The following is a 14,229-nucleotide window of genomic DNA, read 5'->3' on the forward strand; positions in this document are numbered from 1 at the left end:
TGCTTAAAAAATAAATTTGAAGCAATAAGACTTCCAAGAAGATTTTTGCTTAAAAAATTGCAGGGTTAATTTGACCCAGTGTGACAACCGAGGGTTAAAAAAATTTCATCTAAATTCTTTCGTGCAGATGATAAAGTTTTGAAGAAAGCAGATAAATGAATGTTAAAAGGAAAAGATAATTTACAGTGCTCAAGGTGTAGGTACAATTATAGATATAAATAGAGAGTTATGATAGAGACTTGGCTTTAAAATACTTTGCCATCTTATGAGATTGCGATATCGATTATTTCAAGCGGTACCAACCCCTCGTACCCTATCTCGGTCTGCCTAAAGCACATTCTTCGACGGAGGGTGGCCGACCTCGTTCTCAATGAAATCTTATACTGATGCAATCTCTCGGTTTATGAAATATCGAACAAATCCTTCGAATACTTCTGCAGTCCAGTTTTGCTCCATAAGAACCGAGTCTTGGCTACAACGCGATTATCGATGATGTATGCGAGCGACAGTGAGTAATATACAGTGAGTGCTATACAAAAACAATTGTCCTGCATAGGCTAAGAATCGCAGAAAACGTCAAGCCTTTCTAATTTTCGTTTCGCGAATCACACGGCATTAAGAGAGGCGTAGCGAAATTTCTACACAGCCGCGTCATTACCGAGGTTCGACGAGACTTTCGGTCTGCCAGAAGACAAAATAGTTATACGCGGGACACGAAGTCTTGAGCTCCATTCCCGAACTATACGTAGTAATGGCGTCTTGCATAGTTGATCATAGTTAGGAAACTTGGCGCTACGGCTATGCGTCTGTTGCTACCCTTACCACTCTTACCACCCTTAGAGTTTTCGGTTCGGTATCTCCGCCATCAATAACAAGAACGACAACGATGCAAGACACACTCTGGTAATTCGAAGGGGACAGATCGTTTCGAGCCACTTCGAGATATTAGCTCTATTAAGCAATATCCAGGTAGATCGTCACGGAAACGTTAAATTAAAATACATGAACCGCCAATTGCGTCTCAAATTACATATTTGGATATTAAGTTGGTGCACATGAAATTTTCGTTTCGCGTAGGGAAGTTTCAATGAAAATATATACTTTGCTCTTTAACAATTTTCTTTATTTTATTTCTCTGAGCTTCTTCGACACTTTTCTAGTCGTGAGCCAACCTTAGTAATTATTATTGTATCTCCACACTATAAAGAAAGGAAATTTACGCTATCCACAATCGGCGATTTCATATACACCAACCCAATATTGTTGAAATATAAATGAAGCATGTTTCATTGCATGGTTTATGAAGCACCTGTAACTTTGGAATATGTCTGTTCAAAATTCATTGATGAGTCTTCTATTTAAAAGATCTTAGTCTTATTTGAATGGGGATTTTTTGGTAAAGGTGAAAGTATTGAAATTTAACTATCAATTACGATTGTATCGATACGGTACTTTGCTCGTTCGATTCGATCTGATAGCTTGGAGATAAACTACCCTCTTAGAGCCTCGTTCGCTACCCTCCGCAAGTAATTTACTTATTAAATTTTCGGCTGACCTTTGGCATTCCCTCGGGGAGGATGCCTGGGACGTTTACTTTGACGGAAATATGCTAAGCACTGCAATCCTTAAGACGGTGTTAGAGATACGTAAAAGGGGTAAACGGTTTCTCCTCGCAGCCTCGTCAGTTGCTCTTTCTGCGTGACGGCGAAAAGCTTCGACGTGAAACCACGGGAAAATGCAACGGTGAAACTACTGGATGAACGTGTCCGGCCATTTAGACAAGGTGATATTTGATCGGCGTGTAATCGGTAATCATAGGTCTGGCGGTGAAACGATTAATAAACGTTCTTCCGACTGCTGGTGACTAATGTTGCATCATGCTGAACTGAACGAAAAGAGTACAGCGGGTTGCAGTAAAATACTTAATAAAGCCAGGAAAATTAAGGGGAACAATAAAATCGTATCTAAAATCGACAGTGGACAGCGATTCTAGTATCGATGTGAAATTGAAAAACATCGAATTTCTGATTACTTAAGTAACATAAAAAAATTAGGGTAGAATGTCTCCATAGAACTTTTAAGCTTTAGATCTGATAGAAATTATTAATTATTAAACTTATTTTTTAAGTAAGTTATTTCTTCACTCTTGTATTATTAGATTCTGTATTCAATGTAAATGGAAATCAGTGTTCGCAATCAAAGTATCGATGCACAGAGTAGCGCGCAGTGACGAATCTCGCCGATCGTATGAAGCATCCTACGAAGAAAGACGAAACGATGATAGGCTTCTGAAAAAGAGACGACAATGCCAATAATCAGCCAAGTGGATCGACCGATTCCAATAGCTTTATCCTTGAAAACGAGGCGGCTGGGTACTTCCTCGTACCCTAACCCACACGCGTTTTATACCGAATTATAGTATCTTGTCTGCGTCCCTTCACGATCCCACGTTTATGCTCGAGAGAGTACAATTTGCGACAGCCTCTTGGGGGTAAGGGATCTTAGATTCGCAAAATCTGCCTCATTGTCGCGGGACTTTTTTGCGGGAAAGAGTTAAACCCCGACCACTCGAGGGACAATGATGATGAATTTGTACTCGAATAGCCTGTTTTAAAAATTTAAATTAACTTGATACTCGTAGAAAATTAATGCCACTCATATTTACAGTCGCAACGGAAAGTAGGTTGACACTTTAAAATCGCATAACTTTTTTAAAATTCGTCCAAACGACTTGAGTTTTTTTTAGAAGCTAGCGGAATTAGTTTTCTAGGTGACGTGTTTCGTGGTTTTGAAAAAAAATGCAACTGGTCGGAATAGCGATGAAAATAGTGAAGGTCGTTTTTTTTCTCAAATTGTTTTCTGAGCCTGTAATGAAAATTCAAAAAAACCCGTTTGTAGATTGAAGTAAGTTGTATACATGCTGAAAATTTCATTTAAATCGGTTAACTTTGCTCGGAGCTATAAACGCTTAAAGATCGCAGAATAAGGGCGAAAATCGCTGATTTCGGGAATTTCGCAATTTTCGTCCTTATTCTTTAAACGTGCGTAGCTCAGAGCAATGTTAACCGATTTAGATGAAATTTTCAGCATGTATACAACTTACTTCAATTTACAAACGGGTTTTTTGAATTTTCATTACCTGGAAAACTAATTCCGCTAGCTTCTAAAAAAAAACTCAAGTCCTTTGGACCACTTTTAAAAAAGTTATGCGATTTTAAAGAGTGTCAACTTACATTTCGATGCGACTGTACATACGTCACTTTATCCAAAACATAGCACGATAAACATTACTTCAAAATGGATTCTATTCCCGAAAAATTGAAGAGTGAAAATTGAAAGAAAAAAATTTCGTTGGAAAATGCTCTAGATACTTGCCAATGGTAATACTATACCTAGTACATGTAGAATTTGATTTTTGGCACTTACAGTGTTTTCAACAACAGCTCATCAATTCTCTACACTGAATAATTCTGCCTCCCACGTTTAGATCGATCGATCTTCTACTGTATCACAGAGTAGCATTCTTCGCCCCCGTAGATCGCAAATTCCACCTGGAATATTTCCAGGCCGCGTCCCCTCGGAGCTCGAGATTTTCGACAGCCAGAGACGCAGACATTTCTCGAGCGGCACGTAACGCGTTCCCCGCAAAAAGTTGCACAACTCCCAGCCGATTAACATTACAACACAAGGGGGATGGTTGCGTAAGAGGAAACACGGCGGGACTCGTTATTGTCGATCTAGAGGACCCGCCGCGATATCCGGAGCTGCTCCCATAAGCCATTTATCAGTATCGATATATACCGGCGGGGCCGATCGACGTGACTTTACTTCGGCGCGGCGTTTAACGAGAGAAAGGCGATCACATTTCATCTCATTAGTCGGGTGGCATGGTTACATCAATTTATAACTAACACGGGGCCACCGAGGATTGATAGATTCTAGTAGCCGCCACGCCGTTAATTAGCGCCGTTTCCATTTCTTTCGCCGCGTGAAAGTCGGCGCTGGCATGGTAGGCGACGTTACATACGATGGGCCGTGTAATTTTCGACGCGCGGATCGGTTGAATCTGACGAATCGCGCGACCCTAATCCGACCGTATAATTCTCCATTGGCGAAGCGTGAACGCGGAACCGAGCGCGCTATCGATCATATCGAACTCATTAGGCATATTTTGCTAATCGGGATGCGCGAGTCCTATCGCGATGATAAATGGACAAGGTAACCTCCGCCACGTAAAAACAGAATCCAAGGGGGAATATGTGTATCTCTTTCCGCGCCAAACGACATGTTTTCTACTTTGCTTTTTACTGGCCAGCTACGACTGGGAAAATAATTCTCTGCTGCTATCGATGCCACTGTTAAGTGACCATCCGACGCAGGCTTCGAGGAATACTGCGGCAAGTGCCACATACATATTCAGAATTCATGCTAGAGAACTTACAAGGTAACATCCCGAACCGGGAAATTCGAAAAGATCTGAAACTTTGTGAATATGTAGAGAATTTCCTCCTGATTACAACGCGATTTTTGTTTGCTGCCCAAATTTACTGCAAGGGGGTGGAATTGACCCCTGAAAATCTGGTTATTTTCCAATTTTGTGTTATAACTCGTGAACTGTAAAATAATTTTTTTACCAAATTGAAAGAAGTAACTTTTGCCTTGAAACTTTTCTTCTATCTCTTACAGAATTTTCAAGGGTTAATTTCACCTCCTTTGAGTGAATTTGTGCAGCAAACAAAAATTGCGTTGTAATCAGGAGGAAATCCCCTACATATTCACAGAGTAGTTTCAGAATTTTTTGAATTTTTCGCGTTCGGGATCTCCCCTTGTTAGAGAAATTAAGAAGATAGTTGGGATATAGATTGTGGTAAATCAGAAGGGAGTAATGACTCGCGATCTCGCGTTTAACAGTATCGTAGCTTTGCTTCCTCTCGTTTACTCTAGATTTCTTTAAAAGTTCGCTCTACAACTAGGTGAGACAGTCTCTCTTTTAAAGCTTGATATTTTCGTGGCTTCCTTGGTCTCCCAGGAGAGGAGGTATCAGGGCGATCTAGAATAGTCGTAACGGAGAAAACGATTACAATAGAGCGAACAATCTGGCATGGAAATCGGAGAAACGTGCGGCGAGATTTCTTCTCGATGGGGGGAACCTCGTGGATCGCATAGGAAAGATATATGACAATAATGGCAAGGGCTCGTAATATAACCGTATTTGTGGCACGGTCGACTTGCACACGGGATAAAATCACCAGTTTTTCCCCGCGGATAGTGATTAAGATTCCAAACGTATGTCTACCTTGTGTTTCAATTCTTAGAACACTGTCCTGGCTCTTTTTTTATCTGCGTGTGCGGTCTCTTACATAAGATCGGTGTAGACAACTTGCATGCCTATAAATCCTCCTGTTAATCATATCATTGGCGTCCAGAATGATTAATATGCTTTTATGTTAATTTAATATGACGAAACTCTCCATCTCGTACTCTACTAACGCCCAAAACGTCTGGGATCACTTCTACCTCTTACATTCCATGATATAATAATTCTGAATAGAATATGGCCCTTTTAATCAGCTTCTAAATGTATTGCGATTATTCAAATGTTTTACACGCTGCTGTTGCTATCTCTAACAGCAGATAATAGCTTTAAGTAATTGCGCTTGAAAGATCATCTGTAGCAGCTTTCTAAAGATTCTAGAATTATGTGTCCACTGACGGCGTGTGAAAACCGAGATATACACCACTAAAATTCTGCAAAATATGAGGCAAGAGTATTCCTCGAGCAGAGTCATAGTTCCTCTTATTTCTATCCCTTCTTCTGCATGTGTACGGGGATATTAGAAGTCTCTCAAATCTCATCACAAGTAAAAAATCCACAAGTTTCAGTAATAATATTAACCCTAGTAGCATTTCTGGTTGGCCCACAGTAGCCCCAAGTTGGGAATCAGTTGGCCATCAAGATGCCAACAGTAAATGCTACTAGGGAAACGATCTCACAAGGGAAGATCCCGAGCCCGAAAATTCAAAAAATTCTGAAACTTTGTGAATATGTAGGGGATTTCCTCCTGATTACAACGCAATTTTTCTTTGCTGCCCAAATTCACTCAAAGGAGGTGAAATTAACCCCTGAAAATTCGGCTATTTTCCGATTTTGCGTTATAACTCGCGAACTGTGAGAGATAGAAGAAGAGTTTCAAGGCAAAAGTTATTTCTTTCAATTAGATCTAGCATTTGGTAAAAAAAAATTATTTTACAGTTCACGAGTTATAACACAAAATCGAAAAATAACCGGATTTTAAGGGGTCAATTACAACCCCTTAGAATGAATTTGAGCAGAAAACAAAAATTGCGTTGTAATCTGCAGGAAATTCCCTGCATATTCACAAAGTTTCGGGATTTTTTTTTAATTTTCGGGTTCGTGATCTTGCCTTGTCAGACTTTTCCAATTGCCATACTGCATTTGTCAAAATATTCTTAACCCACAACACGAAATCGCTTCGAATTCGATCGCGTCTACAACGCCTAAAACGTATCAGAGTAATTTACACAGCAATGATACAACTGCGAACGACAAAAAATAAATGTGATCCGTGTTAATAACTAATCATTTATGAACGATGTAGCGATGGTTCGCAGTATTGCCGCGTGGTGCAATTTACGTGCACGTGTAAAGCGTGAATTGTAAAATCAATTTTTCCCTGCACCCGCGAATGATATTTCCCGACGGTGTGCGTAAAATGATTTACGTAATCACCGGATGATACCGGATTTATCGGGTCTTTAGGTAATTGCTTTTAATTTCCGACGCTAAAGCTCGCCCGGCGAGTTCGGCGCCGATGCTGTATTTATACTTGGGCCGAATTAAGCCGATGTCACTGGACGAATTTATGGTTAATGGCTGGAACCGTTTCAAGCTGGGTGGAGCTTTGCCGCGCGAAAATTGCACGCGGGCACAGGGCGCGCGTAATGCATTTAAGGAGCCTTAAAAATCCCCGGGAATCTAACGTAACAGCCAGATGACAGAACCTTCTGTCTTTCTATTCACGGTATTATTGCATTACGTGCCTCCCGTGCGATTGTATCAACGATTCGAGCTATCGTCGAGTCATCGAGTCATCGTAGTCCACGTGAGAACTGGGTCTCCTTCCGAGCTCTTACGATTCGCGAATTTCTTTCCTTTTCTAACGATGTTTATCTTCCTGCCGGGCGTATGAAAAGGTCGGAAGCTTCGTAGATTATTTGGAATACGAAAGTATGCAAAATGGCAGGTTCAAGAGTCAAATGCAAGATGTAAAAATATTATTTTTTACAAATTTATGAAATAGATATGAATCTGATTATTGTGAATCATAAAGATACAGTCAACAACTGTTTGTTCCATATAAAAACTGAATTTGCACAGAAGGTGGACGCGCGATGTTTGTGCGCTAAGCCGTCGATACGAAGATTACTTTGAAAAGAGTTGCTAAGCTGACACAAACATCGTGGAGGATTTCTCGCGGTAGATATTAATTATAATCTACGTCAGGCCTCCGTTAAACTTATAATCGAGAAGATATTTCTGTTTTATTCGACGGCAGCCTTCGACCACTACTCTGACCCGCGACCTTTACCTGCTTACCATCCATCGCAGATCGCAAACTCCCGCTGACGTTAAACTAATGCGTGCTTCTTATTCACATTGGATTAGATGCCGGATAAAATGATGGAACTAGGTTCTTGATGCACTAAGGCCTCGATCACCGTCATGCTAACTACTTACGCGAAGAGCAACGTGGTCTTCGCGTGACCATAAAAGGTCCAGCACGGTGGCAGCAACGTGCTCGGATTTACCGGGAAAGTGATTTTACCGCGGTTATTTCAGATGCGTAAATGCGCTCATTGAGCGATGCTTTAGTGAGAATTCAGTGAATGATACAGAGATTTCGTAACCACAACCAAACCGAATCAAGGAATGCCTAACATCTATCTCCATTACTGTCACCTGGGGCAGCGGTGGCGAACGTTTTTATCTGCGCGTGTAAAAACTGTATAAATAATATTCATCAAATTGCTGACGTGCCGCGCAGTTTTAAATAGGGGAAGAATTAATAGAAAATCAATCATTGCAGAATTTTATCGAGACAAGCTCAAAAATCAATGTAGAATTTCATAAGAATGAAGTCAGAAAATATTTTAGTATATCTAACTATATAATAATTATTTTAGATTTAAATCATTGATAAAAATATATAGTATCATATATTTTCGAATTCTTAAACACATCTTGTGTGAAACTGTTCAGAAATGCTGTGTACTTTGAATAGAAGTAGCTGAATGTTCAAAAAATGAATTCGAAGGGTGTTCCGTATCTTCTTAACGAAAATAGGGTAGACACGACGACTAACCATTTCTTTTCTATGACTTTCAGACGAATATGCACGCGTCGTTTCCATACGACGGTGGACGCAGTAGTGGCGGAGGCGGCGGCGGTGGAGGCGGTGGAGGCAGCGGCGGAAGGGGCGTCGAGTACGGCGCCGTTCGTCGTCCCGACGCCCTCCTGCCACCCCCGGGCCTCGACCAAACCGACCTCGTTCTCCACAGCAGCCTCGTGGACGACCCCCAGGTGAGCGACGATGTACGTAATCGCAAAGCATTTTCTCTATTATCATTCTACCGTCGTCGTTTCGCTATTCGAATCCAGTCGCGAAGGAGAATTCTATCCCGACGAACCAAACAGATTTTTCGGCTGGAAAGAAGTCATTCCTCTCCGTAAACGATCAGCTTCTCAAATAGCTTGTAACCCACTTTCTGTGAAATCGCTAAATCTTGGAGGTTGGGTAAGAGATTCCTGTCTGAAAGATAACTAGAGGGATGTTTTAATCTCGAGGAGCTAGTATTGTATATTAGCTCAAGATGATAACAGAAGATATTTCTGCGAGCTTCTCTTTCTAACGCAAACTGTATCACAATTTAGCCTGGATGCTTGTTATTAACACCCCTTATCTCTGTTCTCCCTTACAGAACACGAACGTGGACGATGGAGGGTTCATGAACGATCTGCCTCTCCTGAAAAGTAAGTGACTTTCTTCGACGCATGCATGAAAATAGGTGTTTCTTTACGCCTGCTGAGCGGGAGCAAAGTCACCAACTTCAGGCGTATTCGCGTTTTCTACTTTACTTTTTTCCAAGGGAAAAGCACACACAATTCTTTACTTTGCTCCCAAGGAAACTGGAGTTTGGCGTTACCCCGTGGTAATTTTTTTGCCAATCGCTCAGCAGGCTATAGAGAACACACCTTTCGTACAGATGTTGGAAAAAATTATTGTGCGTGACAAGGGAGAGACGCGATTTTGCTTCGCAAATTTCACGCTCGTCGAAATCGCTTTCTTCTCTCCCTTGTCACGCAATGTACTATTTATCATCTGGCACCGCGCCCCGTCAGAAGACGAAACATATTCCCAAGCATCCCGATCACGGTTTCACTCATAGCCCACCTGTTTACCGCAATCCAGCGGTCATTATCGGAAACGCCACTTAAACTCGACACTTTATCAGCGCTTCGTCTTGCCAGGGGACAGCGTTACCGAGGCTCCCGCGCCATCGCGTCTCAATTCGACTCGACTTTCCCCGATTCGTAACTCCGAGTTACCGGCCGGCCGTCGGGATCCCCTCGAATCGAAATTTATCCCGTCGGGGCGGATTTACGCCGCCCGAGAGCGCGGAGCTGCGAAACTCTCGAGGGATAAACACGCGCGAAGTGGCGACTATAATCCGGCTGTTATAAAATGCCCGCCGCGCAACCGGAAATATAAAGTAGCCAGCCGGGCAACTTGTCGCTCTTAATTAGAATTTATCTGCCTCTGTGTCGTATCGGCTACTCCTCCGTGGACGGGGCTTGAATTTTAACCGCGGTGGAATGGTAAAAAGGCGCGTGGCCTTCGTGCGCTTTTAACGCCAGTTTAACGGCCGTAATTGCCGTCGTGGAAAAGGCGAATCAAAGATGGGGATCGCTGAAATGTTTGTATCAATCAAACACAGATATTATGCGAATCGGCGCGACGGAAGTTCGGTTCTGTTAGTTCTCTAGTCGAGGAGGATGTCTTTTTTGTGACAGAACAGATTTTATATCCGAGAGGAAACATTTGTTTACACTTCCCACTAGGGTGGAGCTTAATTTTCAACCATGAAAATATTATCTTACCATCGCAATTTGTTCCTTTTTATAAGAAATAAAATCCAGCAGAATATTAGCGCAATTCATCTATATTTAGGGGTAGCTCAATGATGATGGAATTTCCAATGTACGTAATAAGTATAGAAAGGGCATGGAACACTAGAAATTTTTTCAGATGCATTCATTCGTTCATTAACCCTTAGTATCATAGTGTAACACCCGTGTTACACTAATTGAAAAAATCATACGCGCTGTGTGGAGGCTTTTTCATGAACTTTAAAGGGTTACTTTACTATTACCGTGTGTAACAAGTGTCCTTAGGGCAGAAGTACATCCGTAGAAATTCTACTGTGATACACTGTCTCGTATTGTTGATTACAACTCTTAATTTCGCCAGGACTAGGGATTGCAAACCGGTAAATCGGTAAATCGGTTTGAAGCTTTTTTTCACTGATAACGTAGTAGATATCGACGGAATTATGCAAATATCAAGAAATACGTATTTCTCGCGATCTACCGGCAAATATTGAGAAACACGTAATTTACCGGTAAATATCGAGAAATACGTAATTTATCAAATTACCGGTAAAAATTTGGCGATTCACCGGTAAAAATTGGATGTATAGCAATGTAGCGCGTATATACAGCGCATAATTCCGTCGACATCTACTACGTTATCAGTGCAAAAAAACTTCAAACCGATTTACCGATTTACCGGTTTGCAATCCCTAGCCAGGACCACTGAAAACACCAGGTAAATGCTAATTTTTCTCTCAATTATTTCGGATTTCCCTTGTGAATAAATTTGATGTCGAACATAATAATGTATGCAACACTAGTGCAATATTCAGAAAAACCGAGCATTGGCTTCACATTATAATGCATAGGCACCTTTATGCATGGTTTAACATGGGTGTTATATCCATATTTTTTCATTTATATAAAAAATTGTTACACTAGAATTTTTTTACTTATTTTCACGATGAAGTATGGACAAAAATGGACCGATAAGAATTTTTCTGAGTGGTAAAAAAATCATGATACTAAGGGTTAAGAAAAATAGAAACTGAGAAAAGATATCATTGTGCCCCATCTGACGTATAATTAAGTAAAACAATTAGTAGATTGTGCCCTGACAGCAGGAAACAAACACTGCCTGCCTCTGTTAACAATAAATTTAACAAATCCTCAAATATAAATGAAAATACATAAATTAAAATATGATTGAATAGATGAATTTTTATAATTCCTATAATCTTTGACTGACTAGAGCTACCCCTAAACGACCTAAACATAAGAACATATTATCCAAAGTTTTTCTATAATGTTTGTATATCTAAAGAGACAAATCAGGATGATAAGACTTATGAAAACAAAGTATCCTTAGCTTTTAAGCTCTACCCTACCTCCCACTTGCTTTTCGCAATAAATCACCACCTCGCGACCCGTGCTACCCTATTCAGTACCCCGTAATATTTGAAACCCGTCAATCTGGAAGCACTACCATCCACCGCGACAGAAAATAGATTTCCCATTCCCTGGCAATCGGCAAAGAAACCAGGCACCGTGGGGCACGATTAAAAGCCGATACGACGTCCGTCTAATTAAAGCTTTATCTCCCGGACCGATTGAAAATCACAACGGATAGTGGGTCGCACTTTCACGCCAATCTCGCTCCAGATTCTCGGAAGTCGGAACCATAAGCATATAGACTAGCCACGGTGTACACAGACAGGGTCGGCTATAATTGTGGAGTGGCGGCGTTCATTTAGCAAGCCTGTGTGATCGTGTAGGTGCGCGTGGAAATGGTCGGCGAGCAGTGAATAGAGGGAATAGAGACGCACAGGTGGTAGCCACTGCCCAATGCGTGCGGTTGCGTAACGTTGAACCAGTTGTGTCCAATGGTTCTGGTAGGAGGATGTGTCGTGGATCGCGGCGATGGTCGGTTATAAGGAAACTTGGGCTTCGCTCGATCCTCTCTCGCGGCTGTACATATGGGATGGTGGCCCGTCAATGCGCGACAAGGTATCGCGGCCAACTGGACGCGTTGCGAAAGTGTCACACGCGCGCTTAGTTGGCCCGACAAGAGCCCCGACAGACGGATTCTACCCCCAGGTGGTTTCCATCTACACTCGTAAACGCGGGCACAAAGAAACGAAGGAATCTCGATCGTGACTCTTTCCAGGACGAATCTCGCGAATTGTTGGCGACGAGGATTACATTAGGCTCTGCTACAAGGTGCAACGCCACTAATCCCTGAGGAGCTGAACCGAGGCTTTCGTTTAGAGGCTCGTGATGGGGGTAGATACTTCGTTAGGTGGCAACGTCTCGCGTGCAATTTTTGCCAGCGCAAAGTAGAGGGTTGGTTGCGTACCTGAGGATGCTAGATGTCACTAGATGCTGTTTTCTTTTTTTAAAGGAGCACGAGGGAGTGGGGACGTTGCCGAGAGTTTTGTCAGTCGTGTTTATCAAGTTTTTCAATTATAGTAACGGACCAACCCTCGACGCTCGCTGTAATTCCTGGCTTCCCTGAATAGGCGACACAATGGCAGAAAAGGTACCGGTCGCGATACGCGGCTAAATACGTTCGGCGAGTGCTCGAGGTGCGAAGGAGAAATAAAGCTAGAGTGGATGCCCTCCGGCGGATCGGATTTCGCGCATTGTCATTGTAATTTCTTGGCGGGGCGCAGTTTTCGGGGCGTTACACACCACAGGGGTATTACCTACAGATGGCTGTTTGTTCGAATGTCACTGTGGGTTATTATATGCCTCGTTACTTGCCCTCTGACGGCTTATTTGGCCAGTTTTTCCTTTCCATTCTATACGTTTCTACGGTTCCTCCCTTTGTCCCTTTGTTTCCGCGAGCGTACGCGACATTGCGCCGTCGAATTCAGAATGGCTGTGTCCGATCCGTGTTCACTTTAACGCGCCCTGCCTGTCTAATGACGTTCAGCTTCTGATGTGTCTTTCTCCTTGCGTCAACATTCCACTGGTCGAACTCCAGTGATAAACGAACGAAAAGAAGCTGGAGGTACTTTGGTGGGAAAAAGACTAGCGAAACATTTGTCATGAAAGCGGGGGCTATCGCAGTCAAGGGTAGTGTTGCGAAGTATCGTTCTTTTTATAGCATTTCTGCGATTGCATTGATTTTAATAGAAGCTTTGAAGATATTCAGAGCAATTGATGAACTCTACCACTGGATGATTGCGAAAAATGAAAATAGAATATCAGAAAGGGATGCCTTGCATTTTATGCGATACTATTTACAGTATTTCACCTCCTCCTTAATTTCATATGAAATTTAATTTCCTAAAAGTGTATTTCCATATTTGCCATAACGCCTCGATACTTAGGGTTCTGACGTACGATTCGAAAATCTGGGTTCGCCACCCACTTTCCACTAAAATCACCTCGTCACTCTTGGAATATTCAGTCGATTGGCAACAGCAACGACAAATACCATACACCGTCGACACAACATACGCGTTCCGCTTCTCGGAAGCCGGTTATACAATTACTTGCAGCTTACCTTGGCTCCTTCGTCAATCCTCGGCGTGCTCCAGTTTAGCAGTTTAACGCTGCTCAAAGGTATAGGAACGGTCCGATTTTTCCTCAGACTTGAAGCTCGAAAAATTAACAATTTTCAAAAGCTATCATTCGATCGTCAGAGTTACGTTAATATCGATTCATTATCAATCCTTCGTATCAATCAAATATCCCCCATTTCTGACTTTGGAGCAGGATCTTTCTGGGAAATCAATTTAATTTTAATGAATTCAGGTTTGACATTGATACAGCGCGACGTCATACGCACAGACATTCGAGTGAAAGTGTGATTTTTATAAAATACGCATAGTTCTGTCGGAATTAGTAAATGCAGTGTTCAATTTCTAGTACACTAACATTCGTTAGGTAACTGCAGGTTCCAAATAACTTACCTGAAAATCATTGGGAATATTAGTTCGCATTACAACGTATAATTCAACATCTGTTCACATCTACTCAGTATTCAGGCACGCAGAACTCGTGTAGGCATCTTCATACTTATTCCTACATGTCTATTAAACACCATCAGG

The 14,229-nt window shown here is 41.9% G+C and overlaps 1 protein-coding gene across 7 annotated transcripts in view; it reads left to right on the plus strand.

The window, feature by feature from the left end:
• Window positions 1–14,229, plus strand: part of Tfap-2 (transcription factor AP-2) — a 225,496-nt gene that overhangs the window by 164,633 nt on the left and 46,634 nt on the right. For 6 of the 7 annotated variants that reach the window (XM_076820675.1, XM_076820676.1, XM_076820677.1 and 3 more), the window contains 2 exons: window positions 8,408–8,614; window positions 9,001–9,052. In XM_076820675.1, the coding sequence (XP_076676790.1) occupies window positions 8,408–8,614; window positions 9,001–9,052 (259 nt within the window). The remainder of the gene's footprint in view (window positions 1–8,407; window positions 8,615–9,000; window positions 9,053–14,229) is intronic. The other variant, XM_076820673.1, reaches the window with a different exon arrangement.

This window comes from Andrena cerasifolii, chromosome 9 (assembly GCF_050908995.1).
Source record: "Andrena cerasifolii isolate SP2316 chromosome 9, iyAndCera1_principal, whole genome shotgun sequence".
NCBI lineage: Eukaryota > Metazoa > Arthropoda > Insecta > Hymenoptera > Andrenidae > Andrena > Andrena cerasifolii.